Raw genomic sequence first — 20353 nt, 5'->3', positions numbered from 1 at the left:
ACTTCTCGTCTGTGTTTATGTCTACAGTGTAACACTACCAACTTCTCAACTCTAAAAATAAGAAACAAAGTGCCATCTATGAGCGTCAGGCATAACTGCATCGGAACAGGTTTTTGAAGTGTACAAAAAGGGATCGTTTTCAAGTTCTTCGAGAGCACCATCTACTGGTAGTTGAGAATAACAAACACTGTTTCACTGTGCCTATAGATGGCAGCACGCATCTTAAAACTCTTCTGATTACACTTATCAGTTATCATAACGCATTCACCAACTTAACGTAGGCGTGCACATATTCGCTTTTATTAATATTTTTTTTTATATTACGGTAGATAAAATTTGTTTGACGCAGATCAGTGGATGCAATTGTATAACTTTCTATACAAAGAATATTACAATCCGTTTGATGCGATGCGCCCTATACGTACGATTCTTTTATTATTCTTCACAAGTTAGCTCTTGATGGCATTTGCACCTGATGGTAAGTGATGATGTAATCTAAGATAGAAGTCGGATAACTCGTAAGGAGTTGGATGAAAACCCTTTTCCGTTTATTACAGGACACGGTACCGGAACGCTAAATCGCTTGGCGGTACGATTTTGCCGGTAGGGTGGTATAGGTGACATGTGGACGCCCACCATACTCCCCAAGTCAACCGTGCTCAAAGAAGTTTCACTCCAAATAGTACGACGCCTCCATGGCGCAGTGGTTTGCGCGGTGGACTTACGAGACGGAGGTCCTGGGTTCGATCCCCGGCTGGACCGATTGAGATTTTCTTAATTGGTTCAGGTCTGGCTGGTGTAAGGCTTCGGCCGTGGCTAGTTACCATCCTACCGGCAAAGACGTACCGCCAAGCGATTTAGCGTTCCCGTACGATGCCATGTAGAAACCGAAAGGAGTGTGGATTTTCATCCTCCTACTAACAAGTTAGCTCACTTCCATCTTAGATTGCATCATCACTGACAAGGGCTAACTTGTAAAGAATAAAAAAATAAAAATAAAAAAAAAACATACCACGCAAGCTGCCGCCTCGCCAAGTGGCACCACTCGAGGCCCAGACTGAGCGGCTGCCGGCGCGCGATGCCGGCCAGCTGCGCGGCGGACACGCGCACTTGCACGAACGACATGCTGCGCCATATCGACGGGTCCATCTGCACGTGCCAACAGAAGTGTTAGGGATTAATAGGGATGATTTCTGATTAATAATAATATGATTAATAGGACAGATTTTTCAATTGTATACAAATTAGGACTATGCTAATAATAAAGCAATTTGGTAAAAGTAACACGGTTGTCATAATAGATATAATAATAATAAGAGTTTTAAGTAAATAAAATAGTAGTAAATAAAATATTGAATTGCATTGTATTTTAATGAAATCGGCAGTAATAATAAAAAATGGATATGTAACACGCATGCATGTAAGTATGAACGGCGAGCCGGCGCTCGCAGACAGCGACTGCGACGCCGGCACCCGCAGGCCCGCCCGGGGTCATTAGCTCTCACCGAGTACTCAGCCCAGGCCTTGCACACGAGCGCGCACGTCGCCAGCTCGTGCGGCGTGAGCTTGGCGAACACGCACAACATCGCGTCGCGGTCCAGCCACGGCGAGCCTCCACTCGAGGTCAGCGACAGCGGCGCCGGCCGCACGGGGTACAGCGGCTTCTTGAGCACCTGCAATGAAGTCCTCTTTGGTCTATTCTAAAAGGACGTGAACATCGAATGACGTCATTTAAAGTTGAAACAAATTGGACTCACGTAGGCAACGTACGCCACGAGCGCGACTTCCGAATTCAAATCGCATATTTATTTAAAAAAGATTGCAACTAAGAGTAGTTGTAATGTTCAAGTAACGTGAGCCAATATGTTCCTTGATTTAGTCATACACTTTAATTGAAAAAAAAAAAAACAAAATATTTGAATATAAGGGATTGTTTCAAAGTTTTCTAAGAGCGCTATCTCTCGGCAGTTTAAAATAACAAACACTGTTTCACTATGCCTGTGTAGATGGCAGCACACTTTTCGTAACTCATTCACCAATTTCAAGTCAAGCGTGCGTAAAGAAGTTTTGCTTAAAAAACTACATATTGCGAATTGTAAATATATTACTTATTTATTATTACTTTTAAATTAAAAACATACAAATAAGTTTATTAATACATTCTCGAGTCAGTATACTACACGAACCGTCGCATCATTAATTTTCAATAAAAATGGCGTCTTTTGTTTTATAAAATGTTCTCAAAAACTAAAGAAATAAAATGGAGTTTTAATAAATAAAATGGACTAATTTTTTATTGGTTATTATTGATTATTATATTAATTTACATAATTGTTGTTAGTGTTAAATTTTGAAATACTAATTATGAAAAAAAATTGTATATGTGGATGTCAAGGAGACGCGTGATTTTTTTTTATTGGTTTCACCGGCTTCAGCACGCAGTTTGTAAAGACTCACTCTAGTAACTCTGTGCCTTGTCCATGAAATGTCCTTACCTTAGCAGTGTGATGTGTAAGCTGCAGAGCGAGGTGCGCTCGAAGGGCCTGTTTCTTCGGCGCCTCGTCCTCGTCACTGGCGCGTCGCTTCTTGTTGGCAGGCTCCCAGTCTCCCTTGTCCTCCCCGCCCGCTGCCCCTGTGCTCTCCTCTTCACGTTTGATTTCTGTGACAAAGTGTACACATACAGCTGGCAAAATCAATTGACAAAATGTCATTTACCTACACCTACTGTCCACCACCGTATCTAGGCCACGTGCTAAGACACGAGAGACACGAGCTTCTACAGCTCATCTTGATGGGAAAGGTTGCTGGTAGAAGAAGCGTTGGTCGCAGGAAGAAGTCTTGGCTGAGAAACATCAGTGAGTGGACCGGGATCGCGAGCTCCGCACAATTATTTCGCCTCGCGAAGGATAGAGACGAGTTCAAGAAACTGATTGCCAACCTTCGCTAGTCGGAGAGGCACCCTAAGAAGAACACTGTCCACAAGTAAGCACCGGATGACATCTTTACATGGAATCTCAATTTTGTATATGTTAACGGTTGTTAACGTGTTGGAGTCTCTCTGCGCGACCGAATCAGAATTGAACCGAATTGGTCCGCAGACAAACCATAGTCACTGACATAGCTCAGCGAGTCAAAACTGAAGAGGCAATGGGCAGGCCAGATAGTTTGAAGAGCCGATGGACGTTAGAGTCCCAAGAAAGCGTAGTGTTGGTCGACCCCCCACTAGGTGAACTGAGGACATTAAGCGGGTTGGAGTATGCCGTTGGATGCTGGTGGCTCGAGACCGTTGTTTTTGTAAGTCCATGCAAGAGGTCTATGTCATGACATTCATCGGCTGATAAGGTAAGGTATATGTCAAAGATAGTAGATAGAACCTTGTAGTGAGTTAAGAAAGACAAGAAAACGGTCCTCAGCCACGTTTTATTGTTGTAGGTGTTTGTTATTATAAAAGAAAAATTCAAGAAATTTGTACAGATTTAACAAAACTGATCCAATACTTTACGGATATTTTGTTACTTAATCACGGCTCAACAGAAGATTTCAACCAATATTGGTGGAGTTGAAATATATTTTTCTCTTTTCTCTAAAGAACTCTTTTTCACTTTGCACCGAAAGAAAGAGCTATATTTTCGATTGCAATGCTATTGGTCAACATTTGTCTTTTTGTCTTCTTGAGATAAGTAAAAAAAAACTACTTTTACTGTAAGCTGTTCTTACCCTCTTCAGTTTTAAGTTGTGCAGAGTCGGCTTTGCTTTCAGTGTCTGATCCAACTTCTGTCTTTATTGTAGTTGAAGGTGGTGGTGCTGGCAATTTGTTCTGAAAGATAAAAAAGAAAATATTTTTAGCTTCTATCAATAATAAAGTTCATTTATGCAGTTAGCATTATGACGGCCAACTAATTCTAAGCTATTGTTTGTTTATTGAAGGATGGTGTGGGTGAGAGATCCAAGCATATTAAGTTTTGTATTCTTTTCCTATAGAACTAATGTATGACGGATAATGTCTTATCCGATTGATGGATGCCCATATCGCTATCAATATGGGCATCTTTAACAGGTCCGCCACCCACTGCACGAGTTGTGCGGGAAGCAGCGAGGAAAGCAGGCAGAGACGTCCTGCGGTCACGTTACTCGTCAGGCTGTATACCATGTGCTCGTCCTGCCCACAGCTTACTATTTTTCGATTCGTAGATTATAATAGCGTTAGAGATGGCTGTTTTTTTTTATATTAACGCTGCTGGCATCCGATCCCGAGACCTTAATACAACGAATGACACTAGCAACGTCAACGCCAATTGATTCGATGCCCGAATGATGATGAGATGATGAGACAACGCCCATTTCTAAGTAGCATACAAACTTTGTGACGTTTCGGAACGTCGTGCGTTAAACTAAATAAATAAATAAATGATTTAATTGAGCAAAAAACATTTTTCATACAGAATAGGTTAAAAACGACAGTTGTGCTAAAATCTATAAAAGATTTTGTGTTACAACTACCATCTCTTCATGAAAGAAGATTACATTATTTTAAGCTGCAATTAAAAACTTAGTATTAAATTGAGATTTTACAATTTTAGTTTTTAAGGTAGTAATCAGTTATATAATCAAATTTATACATAATTTATAATTTTTTAAAATTATATCTAATTTTTATTAGAAAAACTGCGCAATACAAGATTTTAGATATCAGCGGTAACGTAGGGGCCTCCTTCACACCCGCAGTCGCTGTAGCGATTTCATAGACGTCATAAAGATTACATCGGAGTATACCTGTGTGGTGTTGTGGTGTTGGCTGAGCTGGCTGGCGTCTGAGCCGACGCTCATGCGACGCAGGTCGGATGACTTCTGGCGGGCTCGGAAATGACGCGGCTGGAATTCAAAGATATCACTTATTTAATGACTAGCTGACACGCCGCGCGGTTTTACCCGCATGATTTCCGTTCCCGTAGGAATATGGGGATATATAGCCTTATAGCCTTCCCCGATAAATGGGCTATCTAATATAAAATATTTTACATAACAGATACAAAATTTGATTTTGAGAATTTAGTTTTAATTTAAATTCAATTAATAAATGTATAAATTAACATGTGTTTTTTTTTAAGTTTTTAACACTAAACTTCACTACAGTCAGAAATTTACAAGAAATCAATATCAGGTAAGTAGGGGGTCTACCCAACACAGAAAAACATAAAGCTATTCATTGGCAGGTCCATCAGTCTTGGGGATCTTCTGAGAGGAGACTCGAGCTCAGCAGTGGTTGATAATGATGATGCTGTTACCTTGTAGTCATGGTTGAGCCCCATGGTGGTGCAAGTGGGGCACTCCCACGAGTTGGGCAGGTCCTCGTTGATCTGTCCGCCGGGCGGCACGCACGCCGGGTGCACGATGCTGTAGCACACTGAACACTCGCGGAGTGACGATGGGCCGTTTCGACCTACGATTATGAATAACAGTGAAATTCTAAGTGTCGCCACACGCGGCCACAAACGCCGTTACAAGAAGCAAGAAGAGACCACAAAAGTAGCTGAAGCGCGCGACAGCCACTTGTGGTCGATAGCTGCTACTTTTTTAACCCATACATGCAGTATCATAATCGCGCGAGTGGCGTGTGGCGGCGTTTTATGTCGGCGTTTAGTGGCCGGTGCGCTTATATCATAAATGCGAAACTTTGTATAGATGTTTGTTACTCTTTAACGTCGCGACTACGAAACCGAAAGCTGAAATTTGGAAAGAAGGTAGATTACTTCCTTCATAAACACATAGGTTGATAGAAACCATAGTTCCTGCGAAAGTTGCAAAAACTGATGGTATGAACCATCTTCCACTTCATTGTGTCCAAAACTACTGACTGAATTAGCTTTTATTTGGAAACAATTTATGGGAACCCCAATTTCACGCAGACAAAGTCAGCTAGTAGAATAATAATGGTGACTTATTTATAATTTGTCAAAGTAAAATGACGTATTAACCACGAATAGGAAATATCTGTCTATCGTTTGTGGCGATTAGACAAAACAGAAAGCGATTTTTTTTTTATTCTTTACAAGTTAGCCCTTGACTACAATCTCACCTGATGGTAAGTGATGTTGCAGTCTAAGATGGAAGCTGGCTAACTTGTTAGGAGGACGATGAAAATCCACACCCCTTTTTCGGTTTCTACACGGCATCGTACCGGAACGCTAAATCGTTTGGCGGTACGTCTTTGCCGGTAGGGTGGTAACTACCCACGGCCGAAGCCTCCCACCAGCCAGACCTGGACAAATTAAGAAAAACTCAATCTGCCCAGCTGGGGATCGAACCCAGGACCTCCGTCTTGTAAATCCACCGCGCATACTACTGCGCCACGGAGGCCGTCATAAAAAAAGCGATATTTTCGGTCCGCTGCTATTGGTCGACTTGTCTTTCTCTCTTCACGAGATATGTCGTGGCGCGCATCGTATACCTATATGTCTCAGCCAATCACATTTTGTGAAACTTCCACCTACAATGTGACGTCACATATTTGCAACTTTACACCTAGAAGTAGCAATGTTAGTTTATCAATGTTTACCCGAGTTACCCTTAGCCTGCGGCGCGACGGGCGTCTGCATCCAGCCGTCCAGGTGACACACAGCGCACGACGCTGTGACCGGCAGCATGGGCTGGAAACATCACATCATCATTAACAACCCATATTCGGCTCACTGTTGAGCACGAGTCTCATCCAGGTCATATCCACTGTGCTATCACGTGTCTCTCTTAATTACACAGTTTAGGTGTACCTATACAAGGCATTTAACTTATTTTTAAGAGGAAAATCAGAAAATTAATACGTCTGACCACAATTTCTGTTAAACCGCCTTTAAATATGTATGCCTCAAAATTAGGCGGACTTAAAAACGAAAAAATTGGAGAGGGGGGGGAGGTTTGGTGGTTTCCACTAAAAATATAGATTTTAAATAAATACCTTTAGTAGTTCATAGTAATTTGATAAAGGTAAATTCTCCAAAATGTGTATTTATAAAATCGTTTTTATTTTGTTTATATCCTATCCACACTGGTAGGTACATATGATATTCGGTATTGATAAACCATACCATTAGATAGAACATAAGAACACTTGGGTTTGAAGACAAATCTTACGATATCTTAATTACGTAAATCCGTTCAGCGGTTTGGAAGATATGAGGTAATAAAGAATATTACATATCTACAAAATACGCGCGAATAACATAACCCTTCTTGCAGTCGGGTAAAAAGATTATTCAAAAAAAAAATTTTTTCAAATTCGGTCAATAAATGACCGAACGTAGAACCTCCTCCTTTTTGGAAGTCGATTAATAACTAAAATGAACATTTTTTACGGCCTCCGTGGCGCAGTGGTATGCGCGGTGGATTTACAAGACGGAGGTCCTGGGTTCGATCCCCGGCTGGGCAATTGAGATTTTCTTAATTTGTCCAGGTCTGGCTGGTGGGAGACTTCGGCGATTTAGCGTTCCAGTACGATGCCGTGTAGAAACCGAAAGGGGTGTGGATTTTTATCCTACTCTTAACAAGTTAGCCCGCTTCCATCTTAGACTGCATCATCACTTACCATCAGGTGAAATTGTAGTCAAGGGCTAACTTATAAAAAAAAAAAACTGAACATAGTCACAGTTCAGACCTGCAAGCACTGGCGCATGATGCAGGTCTGCTTGGCGCGGCCCAGTCCCCCGAACTTGACCATGTCGTGACAGAACACGCAGTCGCCGCAGTCCGTGCGCTGGCACGCCTCGCACTTCTTGCATCTGTAAACAGTTAAATAATCATGTTAGGTTACAATATAATAAATTAAAATTTAAAGCAAACCCCTTCTTCGGCATCTTCTAGGCAAGCGTGCTTGATTATTCATAATAAAATATATATATATATATATATATATATATATATATATATATATATATATATATTGTCGACCAATAGCGGCGGATCGAAAATATTATCGATTCGGCCGCTATTGGTCGACCATTGTGTCTTTTGTCTTCACGTGATGGTATAAAATAGGCTGATAATCCTACTAATATTATAAACGCGAAAGTTGATGTATGATGTATGTTTGGATGTTTGGATGTTTGTTACTCTTTAACGCCGCTACTACTGAAGCGATTTGGCTAAAATTTGGAATGGAAATGGATTTTACTCTGGATTAACACATAGGCTACTTTTTATCCCGAAAACATCCATGGTTTCCCGAGATTTGCGAAAACTGATGATTTTAATCATATGAATGTTTGTTACTCTTTCACGCCTACGATTTGTGAAAAACTAAATTCCACGCGGACGAAGTCGCAGGCGTCCGCTAGTGACAAATAATTGTTTACCTGGTGCGGCGTCGCCTCGGCGCATTGTTGGCGTGGTCGGGGCGCGGACGCGACGGCGGGCCGCGGTGCCCCCCGCGCCCGCCGCGCCCGCTCGACTGGCGCCGCTCGCCCGACACCACCTCGTCCGGCCCTGGAAATACAAACGACAATTTTTTTTATTCAATGACAAGCGCTAAACTCGCTTGATGTTAACTGACATCTAAGATGGAAGCGGGCTAATTTGGAAGATGTACAAGTTTATTCTACCCATACTTCTAAAGGTTACGTATCGGAATGTAAAATCACTTGACGCTAAGCAGGTAGAGTGATAACTAGCCACGGCCAAAGTCTGCCACCAGGCAATTTAGAAAATAAAAAAAACTTGAGAGGTGTCATGATGGAACACCCGGATGGAACGAAGTTATCGCTATCGCATCCCAATCCATTCCAAAAATAATAATCGTCCCGACACATTAAGTGCGAAATAGATAGACGAAACGAAAATAACTGGCTTGCTATCTATGAAAGAGAGAAAAAGAGAGAAACGCGCACGCCGCACGGCTTAAAACTATAGCAAAAAGTGTCGTTACAACTTTTGGTCTTAATTTTTTCCGTTTAACCCCCTTTCGCAACGCGATAAGGAACTTTGTTTTAAAATCATAAACTGACCCGTGCTCAGAGAGGTCCTCAAAATTTAATGGAACTCACTAACCTTTCAATACCGGTATCCCAGTGACCGCCTGGTTCTGTTTGTCGTGTCGGTGCTGCTCCACCAAGGTGCGCACGTCGCGCACTAACGCTATCGGATCCGTCAGCAGTTCTGGCACTGACTTGCGCGCGGCCGGCAGCTGGTGTAGGTAGACCACTATTGCCTGCAAATTAATCAATAATATTTCGTTAATTTTCATGTTAAACTTGACCTGAGATGCAAGCCAGGAGATGTATCGGCGGTCCACGAAAGTAAAAGCGATGTTTCGATGCCGCCGCTATTGGTCGACAATAAGTCATTTTTTGTTTACGAGTATTGACGCATGCCACCGGACCTCTGGTCGACACCAATGGCGGCGGGATTGTCTCAATCCCATCTCTTTCATCCCATCGTGGTCAGTGGCACTGAGTCACATGTGATACATGAGGGTTATACTGACCTTTATTTATTTATTTATTTATTATATATCCTTAGTATGCTTACAGCTAAGCCAAAACGCATACAAAGTACAGACTTACAATATAACAAAATAACAGATAAACAAATTACAGTATAAACACTATACAATACAAACACATAAATTGCATATTTCTATAAAATTAAAATTAAAAGTCACAGCTGTTTACAATATCAATAAATACATGAAGTTTTATATAAAAAATATCTAGATCTTGGCGCTGAGCAATCAACGAATTGAGCATACATGATACATGAGGGTTGTACCGACCTTTAGTCTATGCAGTTCGTTCTGCGTGAGCTGACCCTCGGCCGCCACGTGAGACCGCCCCAGCTGCGCGCTGGTCCAGGCCACACGTCGGTGGAGCATGGTTAGTGGCACTGAGTCACATGTGATACATGAGGGTTATACCGACCTTTAGTCCATGCAGTTCGTTCTGCGTGAGGTGCACGTGGTCCTTCGGCGCGGGCGGAGGAGGCGGCTGGCCCTCGGCCGCCAGGTGCGACCGCCCCAGCAGCGCGCTCACGTATCGGTCCAGGACATACCACAGCATCTCCGTAAAGAACGGATAGCGGAACTTTTGAGGCACCTTAAATTAAAAAAAAAAATGGTTGTCAATAAACAGACTATGTAGTTAGTCTGTACGCCGTAGAAGTAGGTGCGAGAGGATTACCAGCAAAATCTCTCTATAACTTGCTTAAAGACCTTGGCCTCTCTAGAAGTGCAGCTAGTTCTATATTAGAACGAGTATCCAAAGCTGCTCTAATAGGATCTTATCAAATTTGGCTAGGCAGGGAGAACAACACGAGCAGAACACGGGGAGTGTTGATCGATCGTCAAGGAATTCCTTAACCCTACATCCTGTAGTCACAAGTTCAGGACTCGGAGTTTTTCTCTCTACCACGCGATGGACCCGGCACCCGCGCGGTGAATCCATGGAATGCTAAGATATTCGTCTCCTCTGTGATAAGAAAACAAACCGAACGCGAAGGACATTTCTGTGCGTGCAGCCGGCGTTCTTCGATGTACTATGTATTTACGTTATCACGTATAAAGTCCGGCCGCTCAGAGATTGCGATATGATCTGCAATGTACTCGTACCTTAGTAACATCTTCAACTTGTGCAATTTTCAATTGTTTTTCAATTCCAAACTGATGCAGGAAATTGCCGCCAAACACTAGAGAGTCGCTCGGAGTGTAAACAGCGTGAATCCATCCCGTGGGAATGAAGAACGTATGTCCGGCTTGTAACTGTAACAATGCACATACAAAATTAACAAATAACAATATAAAAAAAATATCTATTACACGCTTTAACAGAAAATTGTATATACTAAAACGTTTGATAAATTTTACCTTGTATACTGTAATATGTACTCACATGAACCCTTATACAGGTTTCGACGGTATCACCGAAGAACACATCAGATTGTTTTCCGGAAAGCACCCATTTTTCGTAGAGCATTAGATTTTTTTCTGTTGGCGGTATGAGCCAGAAGACTTTTGCTCCTGAAAATTAGACATAAGGTAAGATTATTAAAAAAGCAAACGTTGATTTAGAGTAAACATATTCTACAAGTGGACGCCCGAGACTTCGTCTGGTCATTAAGTTAAAAAAACCAAATATTCAATTAATAAATGACGTCATAAATTATTGCTCATAATCATATATACTAATATTATTATATGTATAGAAAAAGTCTGTGGTATTTTTAAAGAATATTGGCCATATCTTTTTTTAATATGACCAATATTCCCATTCTCCTCCAATTAGTCGGGAAAGACTGACTGTATTAGGAGTGGATACGACAACAGACCAACATGGCGGGGATGAACCACCACTCCTCGGTGATGAGTCCGACCACTCTTACCGTTGAGCTATTATAGGGGTATTGTAGGGGTAATCTCTGGGTCTACTGTACCGATTTTGAAAATTCTTTTACAACTATTCTCATGGGAACGGGAATCACGCGGGGCGTCGACTATTAAATTATATAATAGAACTAATGAATAAAAATGTGTGATATACCTCTCAAAATGTGATACCAAACTGAAGTGCCGCCGAAATCAATGTGAAAGTCTGTGTAGCAACCCTTGACCGACATGAGGCAGTACTTCTGCACCTTCGGATACATCATGTCGTCCAGAGCGTTTGTAGACTCAGTCTGAAAATATTTATTTTTAAATGAATTTTTAACCCCCGACGCTAAAAGAGGGGTGTTATAAGTTTGACGTGACTGTCTGTGGCACCATACCTCCCGAACGGATGAAGCGATTTCAATTGAGTTTTTTTTTTTGTATGAAAGGTCACTTATGTGCGAGTGTTCTTAGACATGTTTGATGAAAATCGGTTGAGCCGTTTAAAAGTTGTGGGGGATGAAAGTGGTGACCGAATGTCTACAAATATACTCGAGTCTCAAATGAAAGCGCATTGAAAGAGAATATTGATGACTTAATCGAGAGTGTAATTAATAATTTCATGACCTTCGGGAAATTTTCTAATTTTTTAAATTATGTGTTATTTAAGAAACTACCATAGCTGGGCATTGACTCGTTAATTCGTTAATCGTTAATTAACGAAGTTAACATTTTGATTAACGGATTAACTTTTAAGTTAACCGATAAAAATGTTAACGGACCCGTTAACTTCCGTTAATATGCAGAAGTCCGTTAATCGTTAACATTAACCACTATTTACCGCTCGACGCGATTAACAGGTTTAGACAAGTAAGAAATGATGAAAGATTTTTTTTTCAAAGAAATCAACAAATTACTATATTTATGTTAAAATTATAAATAAAATCAACTAAAAATAAATTATGGCACTTTTCCCCAGTGCTCACCTTTATTTTTCCAATGGGGATGTCACACAGTGATATAAAAATGAAATATTAACCAGTCACATTAACGGATTAACGATTAACTTGCGTTAATTCTTTTGGAATGTAACGCTTTAACGTTTAACGAAGCTAACTTTTTTTGTAGCGGATTAACGATTAACGAAGTTAACTATTTGATTAACGGTGCCCAGCTATGGAAACTACCTACCATTTAAAAACCAGACCAGTAGATGTTTCGAATGTTCTCGAAATAACAATTGCTTTTAAACAGGGCCCGAAAGTCACGTGACGTGCACTCCATATATGCAAATATGCCCTATCCTGAGGGCATATTTGCAAATTACATGTTGTACTAAATGGAAAAAAATTGGGGAGTAGAAGGTTAGCTTGGTATGGACATGTAATGCGTAGGGAGGAAAGTCATATTACTAGAAAAATGGTGTATGTGCAAGTGGAGGGACATAAGAGGTGAGGAAGGCCAAAGAAGAGATGGTTGGATTGTGTGAAAGAGGACATGTGTGTAAAAGGAGTGGATGATGAGCTGACGAGTAATAGAGACGAATGGAAAAGATTGACATATTTTTCCGACCCCCACTTAAGTGGGATAAGGGTAAGGAGATGATGATGATGTTGTAGTAAATGGGGGTACCCAACTAGGGTACTATAGTTACGAGAGCACTTGTGCAGTGGTCGCCAACCTACCTGTTGATCCTTCAAGTGTCGCGGCCACACTGAGTCCACCCAGTCGATGAGCCGCACGATGCGCGGCGCCTGCACGTAGTTCTCCAGCCGAGTGTGGGAGAACTCTAACGAGATCACGTTCAACAGTCTCTCTTTGTTTGGGTCGTCGTAATAGCGCTGCCAGTCCTACGAAACGAAAATCGCGTCTAATAGGGTTGCCAAAAGTACTATAATATACGATATTGTACCATATTTTGGGTCTGCTTACTCAGCGTCGGCCCGAAGTTAATTTTAAAATGGAGCGAGATCCAATTATGGCGCTTCTTCTGTTTGTTCCTAATAATATGTAGATACCTATACCAAATTATGAGTGTAAGTGAGTAAGAATGGAAGGCGAAGATCTCGACCATAGTCTGGGGTGACCAATTGAGTATCAGGCGCAGGTACAGTCTACGGTTGGGAAGGATTAACTTCCGATTATTATTTGAGTTTGGCTAATGGAAGTAAAGACTGAAATCGCCCGCCAAATTAAAAAAAATCTGAGTGAATTTTCAAAATTATAACTAAACTAGCTGACGCCGCGCGGTTTCACCCGCGTGGTACCTGTTCCCGTAGGAATACGGGGATAATATATAGCCTATAGCCTTCCTCGATAAATGGGCTATCTAACACTGAAAGAATTTTTCAAATCGGACCAGTAGTTCCTGAGATTAGCGCGTTCAATCAAACAAACAAACAAACAAACTCTTCAGTTTATAATATTAGTATAGATTTAAATTTTATATGTAGTAATAAATTCACAAACAAACAAATAATTTAAACAAATTATGAAAACGCATGTTTATTAACTTGTTTAAATTATTTTTGACATTTGTCGGGCGACTTCTCTACTTTCATTACTTTTAATTTCATTGCCAGACTCTACACCTTCTATTCCGACACTTTTAAATCGGAGGTTTTAATCTGAGGTCGAATTTGCTATTTTGGGATTAAGTTCTAGCATAGACCCTTGAAGTTTCAAATTAAGTAGTGTTTATCGAAGGGTTGCCATGAAGCTAAGTGACTGGCGACTGGGAATATACTTTCTCATATTATGCCGAGAAAAACATGAAAAAATTACACTTAATACCTACTTAAACGGTTGAGGGTCTGGATCCTTAGAACCTACTACCTCCCAAAGCCACCATGGTCCAAACTCCATAATTGGCCTTTCTACCATAAGTAACCGTAGTTACTTATGGTAGAAGCATGAGCTCACAAACTTTCAGCTTTTATAAAATGACAAAGGTCGGGAGTTCACGGGCTCTTAGACTATTACCTTCATAGTCATCTCGATGTTCTTCTGCGTATTGACATCCATGACGTCAAGCAGTCGCCGCGAGCCCACGCACATTCGCACGTCGTTGACGGTGAAGTTGCTGGTCGGCACACTGGGGACAAACAACGTTCCTATAGATCGGTGTCAGTGGCTATGGCGTGCACAAGGAGTTCAACTAGGGTATGGTATACAAATAAATAGTACAAAAATGTAAAACTTCTCCACCAAGGTACGTTTTTCTTACGGCCTCCGAGGTGCAGCAGTATGCGCTGTTGATTTACATGACCGAGGTCCTGGGTTCGATCCCCGGCTGGGCCGATGGAAGTTTTCTTAAGTGGTCCATGTCTGGCTGATAAAAGGCTACGGTCGTGGCTAGTTACCACTCTACATACCGCCAAGATATTTAGCGTTCCGGTACGATGTCGTGTAGAAATCGAAAGTTGTGGATTTTCATCCTACTCCTAACAAGTTAGCCCGCTTCCATCTTAGATTGCACCATCACTTACTATCAGGTGAGATTGTAGTCAAGGGCTAACTTGAAAATAATAACGAAAAATAAACGTAATGAATCTAAACTATGAATGTAAACTAATTTTTTTAATTTTTACCTCTTCATACAGGTATACACTATACAGTCAATAAATAAATTAATTAAACAAATAAAAAACCCGACTGCATAAATTATACAAAAACTGAAAATAAAAAAAACATGCTCAGTCCAGAAGTGTAGAAAGCAATTAGAAAATAGTCGGGACCTATTATATTGAATAGAATGATTTTCGTTCACATTATTCACAGGTCCCGACTGTTTTCTAATTGCTTTCTACACTTCTGGACTGAGCTTGTTTTTTTTTCTTTTCAGTTTTTGTATAATTTATGCAGTCGGGTTTTTTTATTTGTTTAATTAATTTATTTATTTCATACCTTTTTAGTTACGATAGACGGTGAATTTCGGATTTATTTGTTACGTTGGTTTCATGTTACAAAGTATACTTACGTCCAACCGAGGCTAAGTAAATATTCAAAAAGATTTACGGAATCCTCGGTGGGTGAATCTGACTCGCACTTGTCGGATTTTTATAATCAATATATTTAGTTTAGTATATTTTAGGTGTTTTATAACTTCACTTCATAAACCTCGCACCCAGTAGTTTCATCCGCCTCGCGTATTTTGTACAGACAATTAATAAATAACGTTTTTCTATTTGTAGTTTTATTTGACATTCCTCTAGTGTACTCGTACTAGTTGTTATACTAAAATGAACACGCATATTGAGTCGTTATCATAAAAATAAAAGATGATCGTTGACGACCTTGTTAAGTAAAAGGTAGGTATGTGTCTACAAAATAAGTAGGTATATTAACCAGAAGGCTGGTATAAAAAACTAGGTATCTAAACTAATAATAGAAAGAGGTAAAGATTTGTACAGAGGTATAGAGAGGTTAATTGTTTGTTCGTTACGAATAGGCTGGATCGATTTAAAAAATTCATTCACCAATGGAAAGTTACATTATCAACGAGTAACATACGCTATATTTAATCCCCGTATCACCACTAGAACGGGAACAACGCGCGTGAATCCACAGGGCGTCTGCTAGCACTAAATAAAATTATCAATACAATTTCCGTAGAAATTTTCCCCCAAGAAGCTTTTGTCCACAAGTTTCAGTCAATTGTTCCGTGATTTCAGATTCAGAATCCAGTCGTCCTCTACCCACCGCAGGGAATGCACGCTAGATTGAATTTATATTTGCTTTGTTCATTTTATTACATTTCCACGCCCATAATCATGCAACATATACGACCTAATGCGCTAAATGCTGAAATTTTACACTATAGAGATTGTACAAGTATTTTATTTTTAGGAAACCGAAACGTTGCTGATTGCTATTATTTCAGAATCAGAGAGGAATATGTAGCTCGTAGATAGCTATGAGTAACATTTTGTTATGATTTATTCATCCCCCCGATTGATTATTCACGGATTCAAGGCCGAGACCACCGATTTGTATTTAATTATGTATCGACGAAGCTTAATTTTAGCTAAATGTAAGCTTATTTTATAATAACAGTGAGACACTCTACTCTAACGACACAAGGGCTGTACATTTTGTGGCGTTATGGAGAATTGTGACTTTAGTTCGTCTGTGGATCTCCTCATTTCTGATTCGATCACGCAGAGAAACCCCAAGCATAGCTCGCGCCATCGCCCGCTGAATGACTTTGAGCATTCGAATAAGGCCCATAGTTAGTCACTGATATAGCTCGGCGAGTCGCGAAGCTGAAGTGGCAATGGGCAGGCCACATTGTTCTAAGAGCCTATGGACGTTGGGGTCCCAAGGTGCTGGAATGGCGACCCCGCGCCGGAAAGCGCAGTGTTCGTGAACCCCCCACTAGGTGGACCGAAGACATCAAGCGGGTTGTAGGGAGCCGCTGGATGCTGGCGGCTCCAGACCGTTTTGTTTGGAAGTCCATGCTAGATGCATATCTCCAGCAGTGGATGTCCATCGGCTGATAATGATGATAGAGAATTGTCGTTATATGGAAAGAATAAAAATGTATGAGTAAAAGTTTCTCGTCCATACACAGTGATTTTCTTTTACTAGCCATGTTTACAGTTTCAAAGTTTGTGAGCAACTAAGAATATTAACTAACGTATTAAGTAGATGACTTCTACTTATTAAAGTTATGATTAGCAACAATCACCACGTGCAATACGAATTTGTAAGCAAAAAGACCAATTTCTAAGAAAGTTTTTCTACTAGAAAAATAAAAATATTAGCAGTAATTAATGAGAGAATAAGCCAGTCTATAATACACTACTGTCGGTATCATGCAAAAAAAACTTTCTAAGAAATTCGTACCTTTTCTAATTTCTAAAAAATCATTTATAGACCGAGAAAAATGTTCCCCTTTTGAACGTAGATTTAATCCCTTAATCCCGTATTAAATTTTCCTTAGACTATTTTCCCATTACAGTATTTTTTTACTTTTTATTAAATTAATTATAGTAATATCAATACTTATTGTATTGAAATTACTTTAATAATGATAATAAATAAATAAAAATTATTTACCTATAATAATCCGTTAAGTGTGAATGCACCCAACAATACAGTTTTAACCTTTTCGTGTTTTTAAAGTTTAAGAGTGCACAGGCCGAGCAAAAACTGCGAAGTACCTAACAAATGCACATCTAAACATGCAGGTGCAAACGCAATGTGTTAAAGACCGGTTGAGTAGACAAGAGAGCCGGCAAAAGCCATTATTAGTAGTTCGTTTTATAACTCTACTTGTCACATTAAACTGTCCATGCATTTATCTTATGACCATTACAGTACAGTGCACTTTTTAGGGTTTTATCGTTATATAAAACGACTATCTGACGCCGCTCGGTTCCATTCGCATGATTCCAGTTTCTGTAGGAATACGGGGATATATATAGCCTATAGCGTTCCTCGATAAATGGGCTATCTAACACTGAAAGAATTATTCAAATCTGACCAGTAGTTCCTAAGATTAGCGCGTTCAATCAAACAAAACAAACGAAGAAACTCTTCAGCTTTATAATATTTATATAGATAGCCCGCGATAGCCAGAAAAACCTTATTTTTCGAAGGCTGAAAGTTTGCCAGCCGCGTTCTTTTTTTTTATTCTTTACAAGTTAGCCCTTGACTACAATCTCACCTGATGGTAAGTGATGATGCAATCTATGATGGAAACGGTTATTGTTATTATGAAAATCCACACCCCTTTCGGTTTCTACACGACATCGTACCGGAACGCAAAATCGCTTGGCGGTGTTTTCTTCGGTAGGTCACGGCCGAAGCCTCCCACCAGCTAGACAAATTAAGAAAACCTCAAACGGCCCAGCCGGGGATCGAACCCAGGACCTCCGTCTTGTAAATCCACCGCGCATACCACTGCGCCCACGGAGGCCGTTTACTCCAAATAAAAAAAATTATACTTGGACAATTGAAGAACCCTTGAAACCTACTACCTCTAAAACCACCACAGTATTATAGGTAAATATCACGTTTATAAGTACTTCAATCAAGTATCGGTACCAAAAAAAGAAAACCTGGAAAAATTGTTTAATCCTTGGAGCGGGTTGGAAAAGATAATCCACAAGAAAATATTCTAAGAAAACTAACTCTTGTCAGGACTACACGTGTAATTAGAACATTATGTTATGTACTTTGCTAGAACTTAAATTGGAAGGAAATGTTTTCCACGTCACAGGGACTCTTGTGTAAATCACTGTATTCCATTATTACCTTTTTTTTAAAAAAAAAAAAAGAATATTTGACATATCTTTTAAATATGACCAATATTCCTATTCCCCCCAACTAGTCGGGAAAGACTGTGCTAGGAGTGGGTACGACAATAGACCAACAGAGCGGGGATCGAACCACCACCCTCGGTGATGAGTCCGACCGCTCTTACCGTTGAGCTACTAAGGCTATTACCTTATCAATGTATGTAATTTTCAAAATTGTGTCTGTTAATGTGTATACAATGGCTATTTAATTCCGTACGCAAATATTAAATACTAACTGACGCACGCGACTTCGTCTACAAGAAGTTTAATGGCATTAAAACCCGTGTAATCTTGAAAATTGAATTTTCGGCTTTTGCTGTTGCCCGATAGGTTCAGTGGTTAGCATGTGCAGTGGCTATCCGTACACAAGGATTTCAACTAGGGTATGCATTATACGTACAAATCTTACAAAATAGCGAATTCCTTCCTCAGTCCAAGTTCGTAATGAGTCCTTAGGATAAGTAGTGCGTTTTTGCATCTATGAAGTGCATGCAGCATGTGTGGTGATAAAATCCCTCGTTCGATTCTTACATCTGGCTAAGAAAATAAGCTTTTATTTCTTCCAGAAAATTTTACTCTCCAGAGTTTGTAAGTTGCTTGTATTATAATACCTTCCTAACTTCGGAGAGCATGTTAAACCTTCCCTCCTAATTGTTTAACTACTGATAGTGATCAATACATAGCCAAACATTGACACCCTAAGCTCGCCAAGCCACCTGTAAGTAAGTTGGTGGGCATGCTTTAAATCCTATAAGGAAGGAAGCATGGACCTATTATAAGACATTTAAAAACGCTCATGATGAAGTTGAAAATATACTTAAGTGGTGCTTAAGCTTCGCTTTGACTAATGAGTCCTATACTTACTCTACACTACCCTACTCCTACCCCTACCTTTACCTACCCTACCATACTCCAACCCCCACTCTACCCCTGAATTTATTTGTTACAAAAAATGTGATAAATGAAAAACCGTTCGACCGAAATTGTGCAAACTTCACATAAACCACGTACTAAATAGTCCGAGCAAAGCCTAAACATTTGGTTTGGATAGGTGAGCCCAGTGGCGTGCACTTTATACATGCATTAAAGTATTGCAATAAAGAATTTTCCAGTTTGCTTAATTTTCTTACTAGTGCATACCCTGATCAACAACCTTATGCACGCCACTGGGTGAGCCCGTTCTTGAGTTATAAATTACAACGAAAGTGGCATTGATTTTTATATATATACTTATGTATTGATATAGATACCTACCATATTTTTTTTTTCAGTTTGGACTAGCGAACGCAGGTATCGAAGGTCAGTATTCTCAAAAACAGCGAATCAGACTTTTAGATAAGCTTGATCCGGCAACAATGTCGTGCAAGAATAATATTGACTGCATATTGCATTGACAGTGACTGATTTGTCTCTTGTAAACTCCGAAAATACACTATGGTACGTTGTGTTGGAATAACTGGAAACCCTGTCAGTCCAGGATCCGTGGAACCTTTTTACAATTGACTACTATCAAGTTAATTTTCCGTGAGTAGCTTCTGGGCCAGCGTGGTGGACCATTACCGTGGTGGTTGGACGGATTGGCCAAACCCCTCTCATTCTGAGAGGAAACTCGAGCTCAGCAGTGAGCCGAACATGGGTTGCTAACGATGACGATAATTTTTTGCTGCATATTTCCGCAAAAGCAAGAAAATCTAAATCCATA

General features: G+C 40.2%; 1 protein-coding gene across 3 annotated transcripts in view; it reads right to left on the bottom strand.

Moving 5' to 3' along the window:
• Positions 1 to 20353, bottom strand: part of LOC112053444 (jmjC domain-containing histone demethylation protein 1) — a 43984-nt gene that overhangs the window by 8423 nt on the left and 15208 nt on the right. Inside the window, exons 3-18 of one of the 3 annotated variants that reach the window (XM_052882862.1) lie at positions 14330 to 14441; positions 13033 to 13197; positions 11520 to 11655; positions 10872 to 10999; positions 10592 to 10741; positions 9906 to 10079; positions 9037 to 9196; positions 8346 to 8475; positions 7649 to 7772; positions 6566 to 6647; positions 5286 to 5440; positions 4774 to 4872; positions 3718 to 3817; positions 2496 to 2659; positions 1506 to 1700; positions 1013 to 1149 (exon numbers count right to left, since the gene is read on the bottom strand). In XM_052882862.1, coding sequence (XP_052738822.1) covers positions 1013 to 1149; positions 1506 to 1700; positions 2496 to 2659; positions 3718 to 3817; positions 4774 to 4872; positions 5286 to 5440; positions 6566 to 6647; positions 7649 to 7772; positions 8346 to 8475; positions 9037 to 9196; positions 9906 to 10079; positions 10592 to 10741; positions 10872 to 10999; positions 11520 to 11655; positions 13033 to 13197; positions 14330 to 14441 — 2211 coding nt within the window. Of the gene's footprint in view, positions 1 to 1012; positions 1150 to 1505; positions 1701 to 2495; positions 2660 to 3717; positions 3818 to 4773; positions 4873 to 5285; positions 5441 to 6556; positions 6648 to 7648; positions 7773 to 8345; positions 8476 to 9036; positions 9197 to 9905; positions 10080 to 10591; positions 10742 to 10871; positions 11000 to 11519; positions 11656 to 13032; positions 13198 to 14329; positions 14442 to 20353 lie in introns of all 3 variants that reach the window. The other 2 variants (XM_052882861.1, XM_052882863.1) reach the window with 2 other exon arrangements.

This window comes from Bicyclus anynana, chromosome 8, assembly GCF_947172395.1.
Source record: "Bicyclus anynana chromosome 8, ilBicAnyn1.1, whole genome shotgun sequence".
In the NCBI taxonomy this organism is placed as follows: domain Eukaryota; kingdom Metazoa; phylum Arthropoda; class Insecta; order Lepidoptera; family Nymphalidae; genus Bicyclus; species Bicyclus anynana.
The sequence above is the reverse complement of the archived record's forward strand: the minus strand, read 5'-3'. Positions and strand labels throughout refer to the sequence as shown.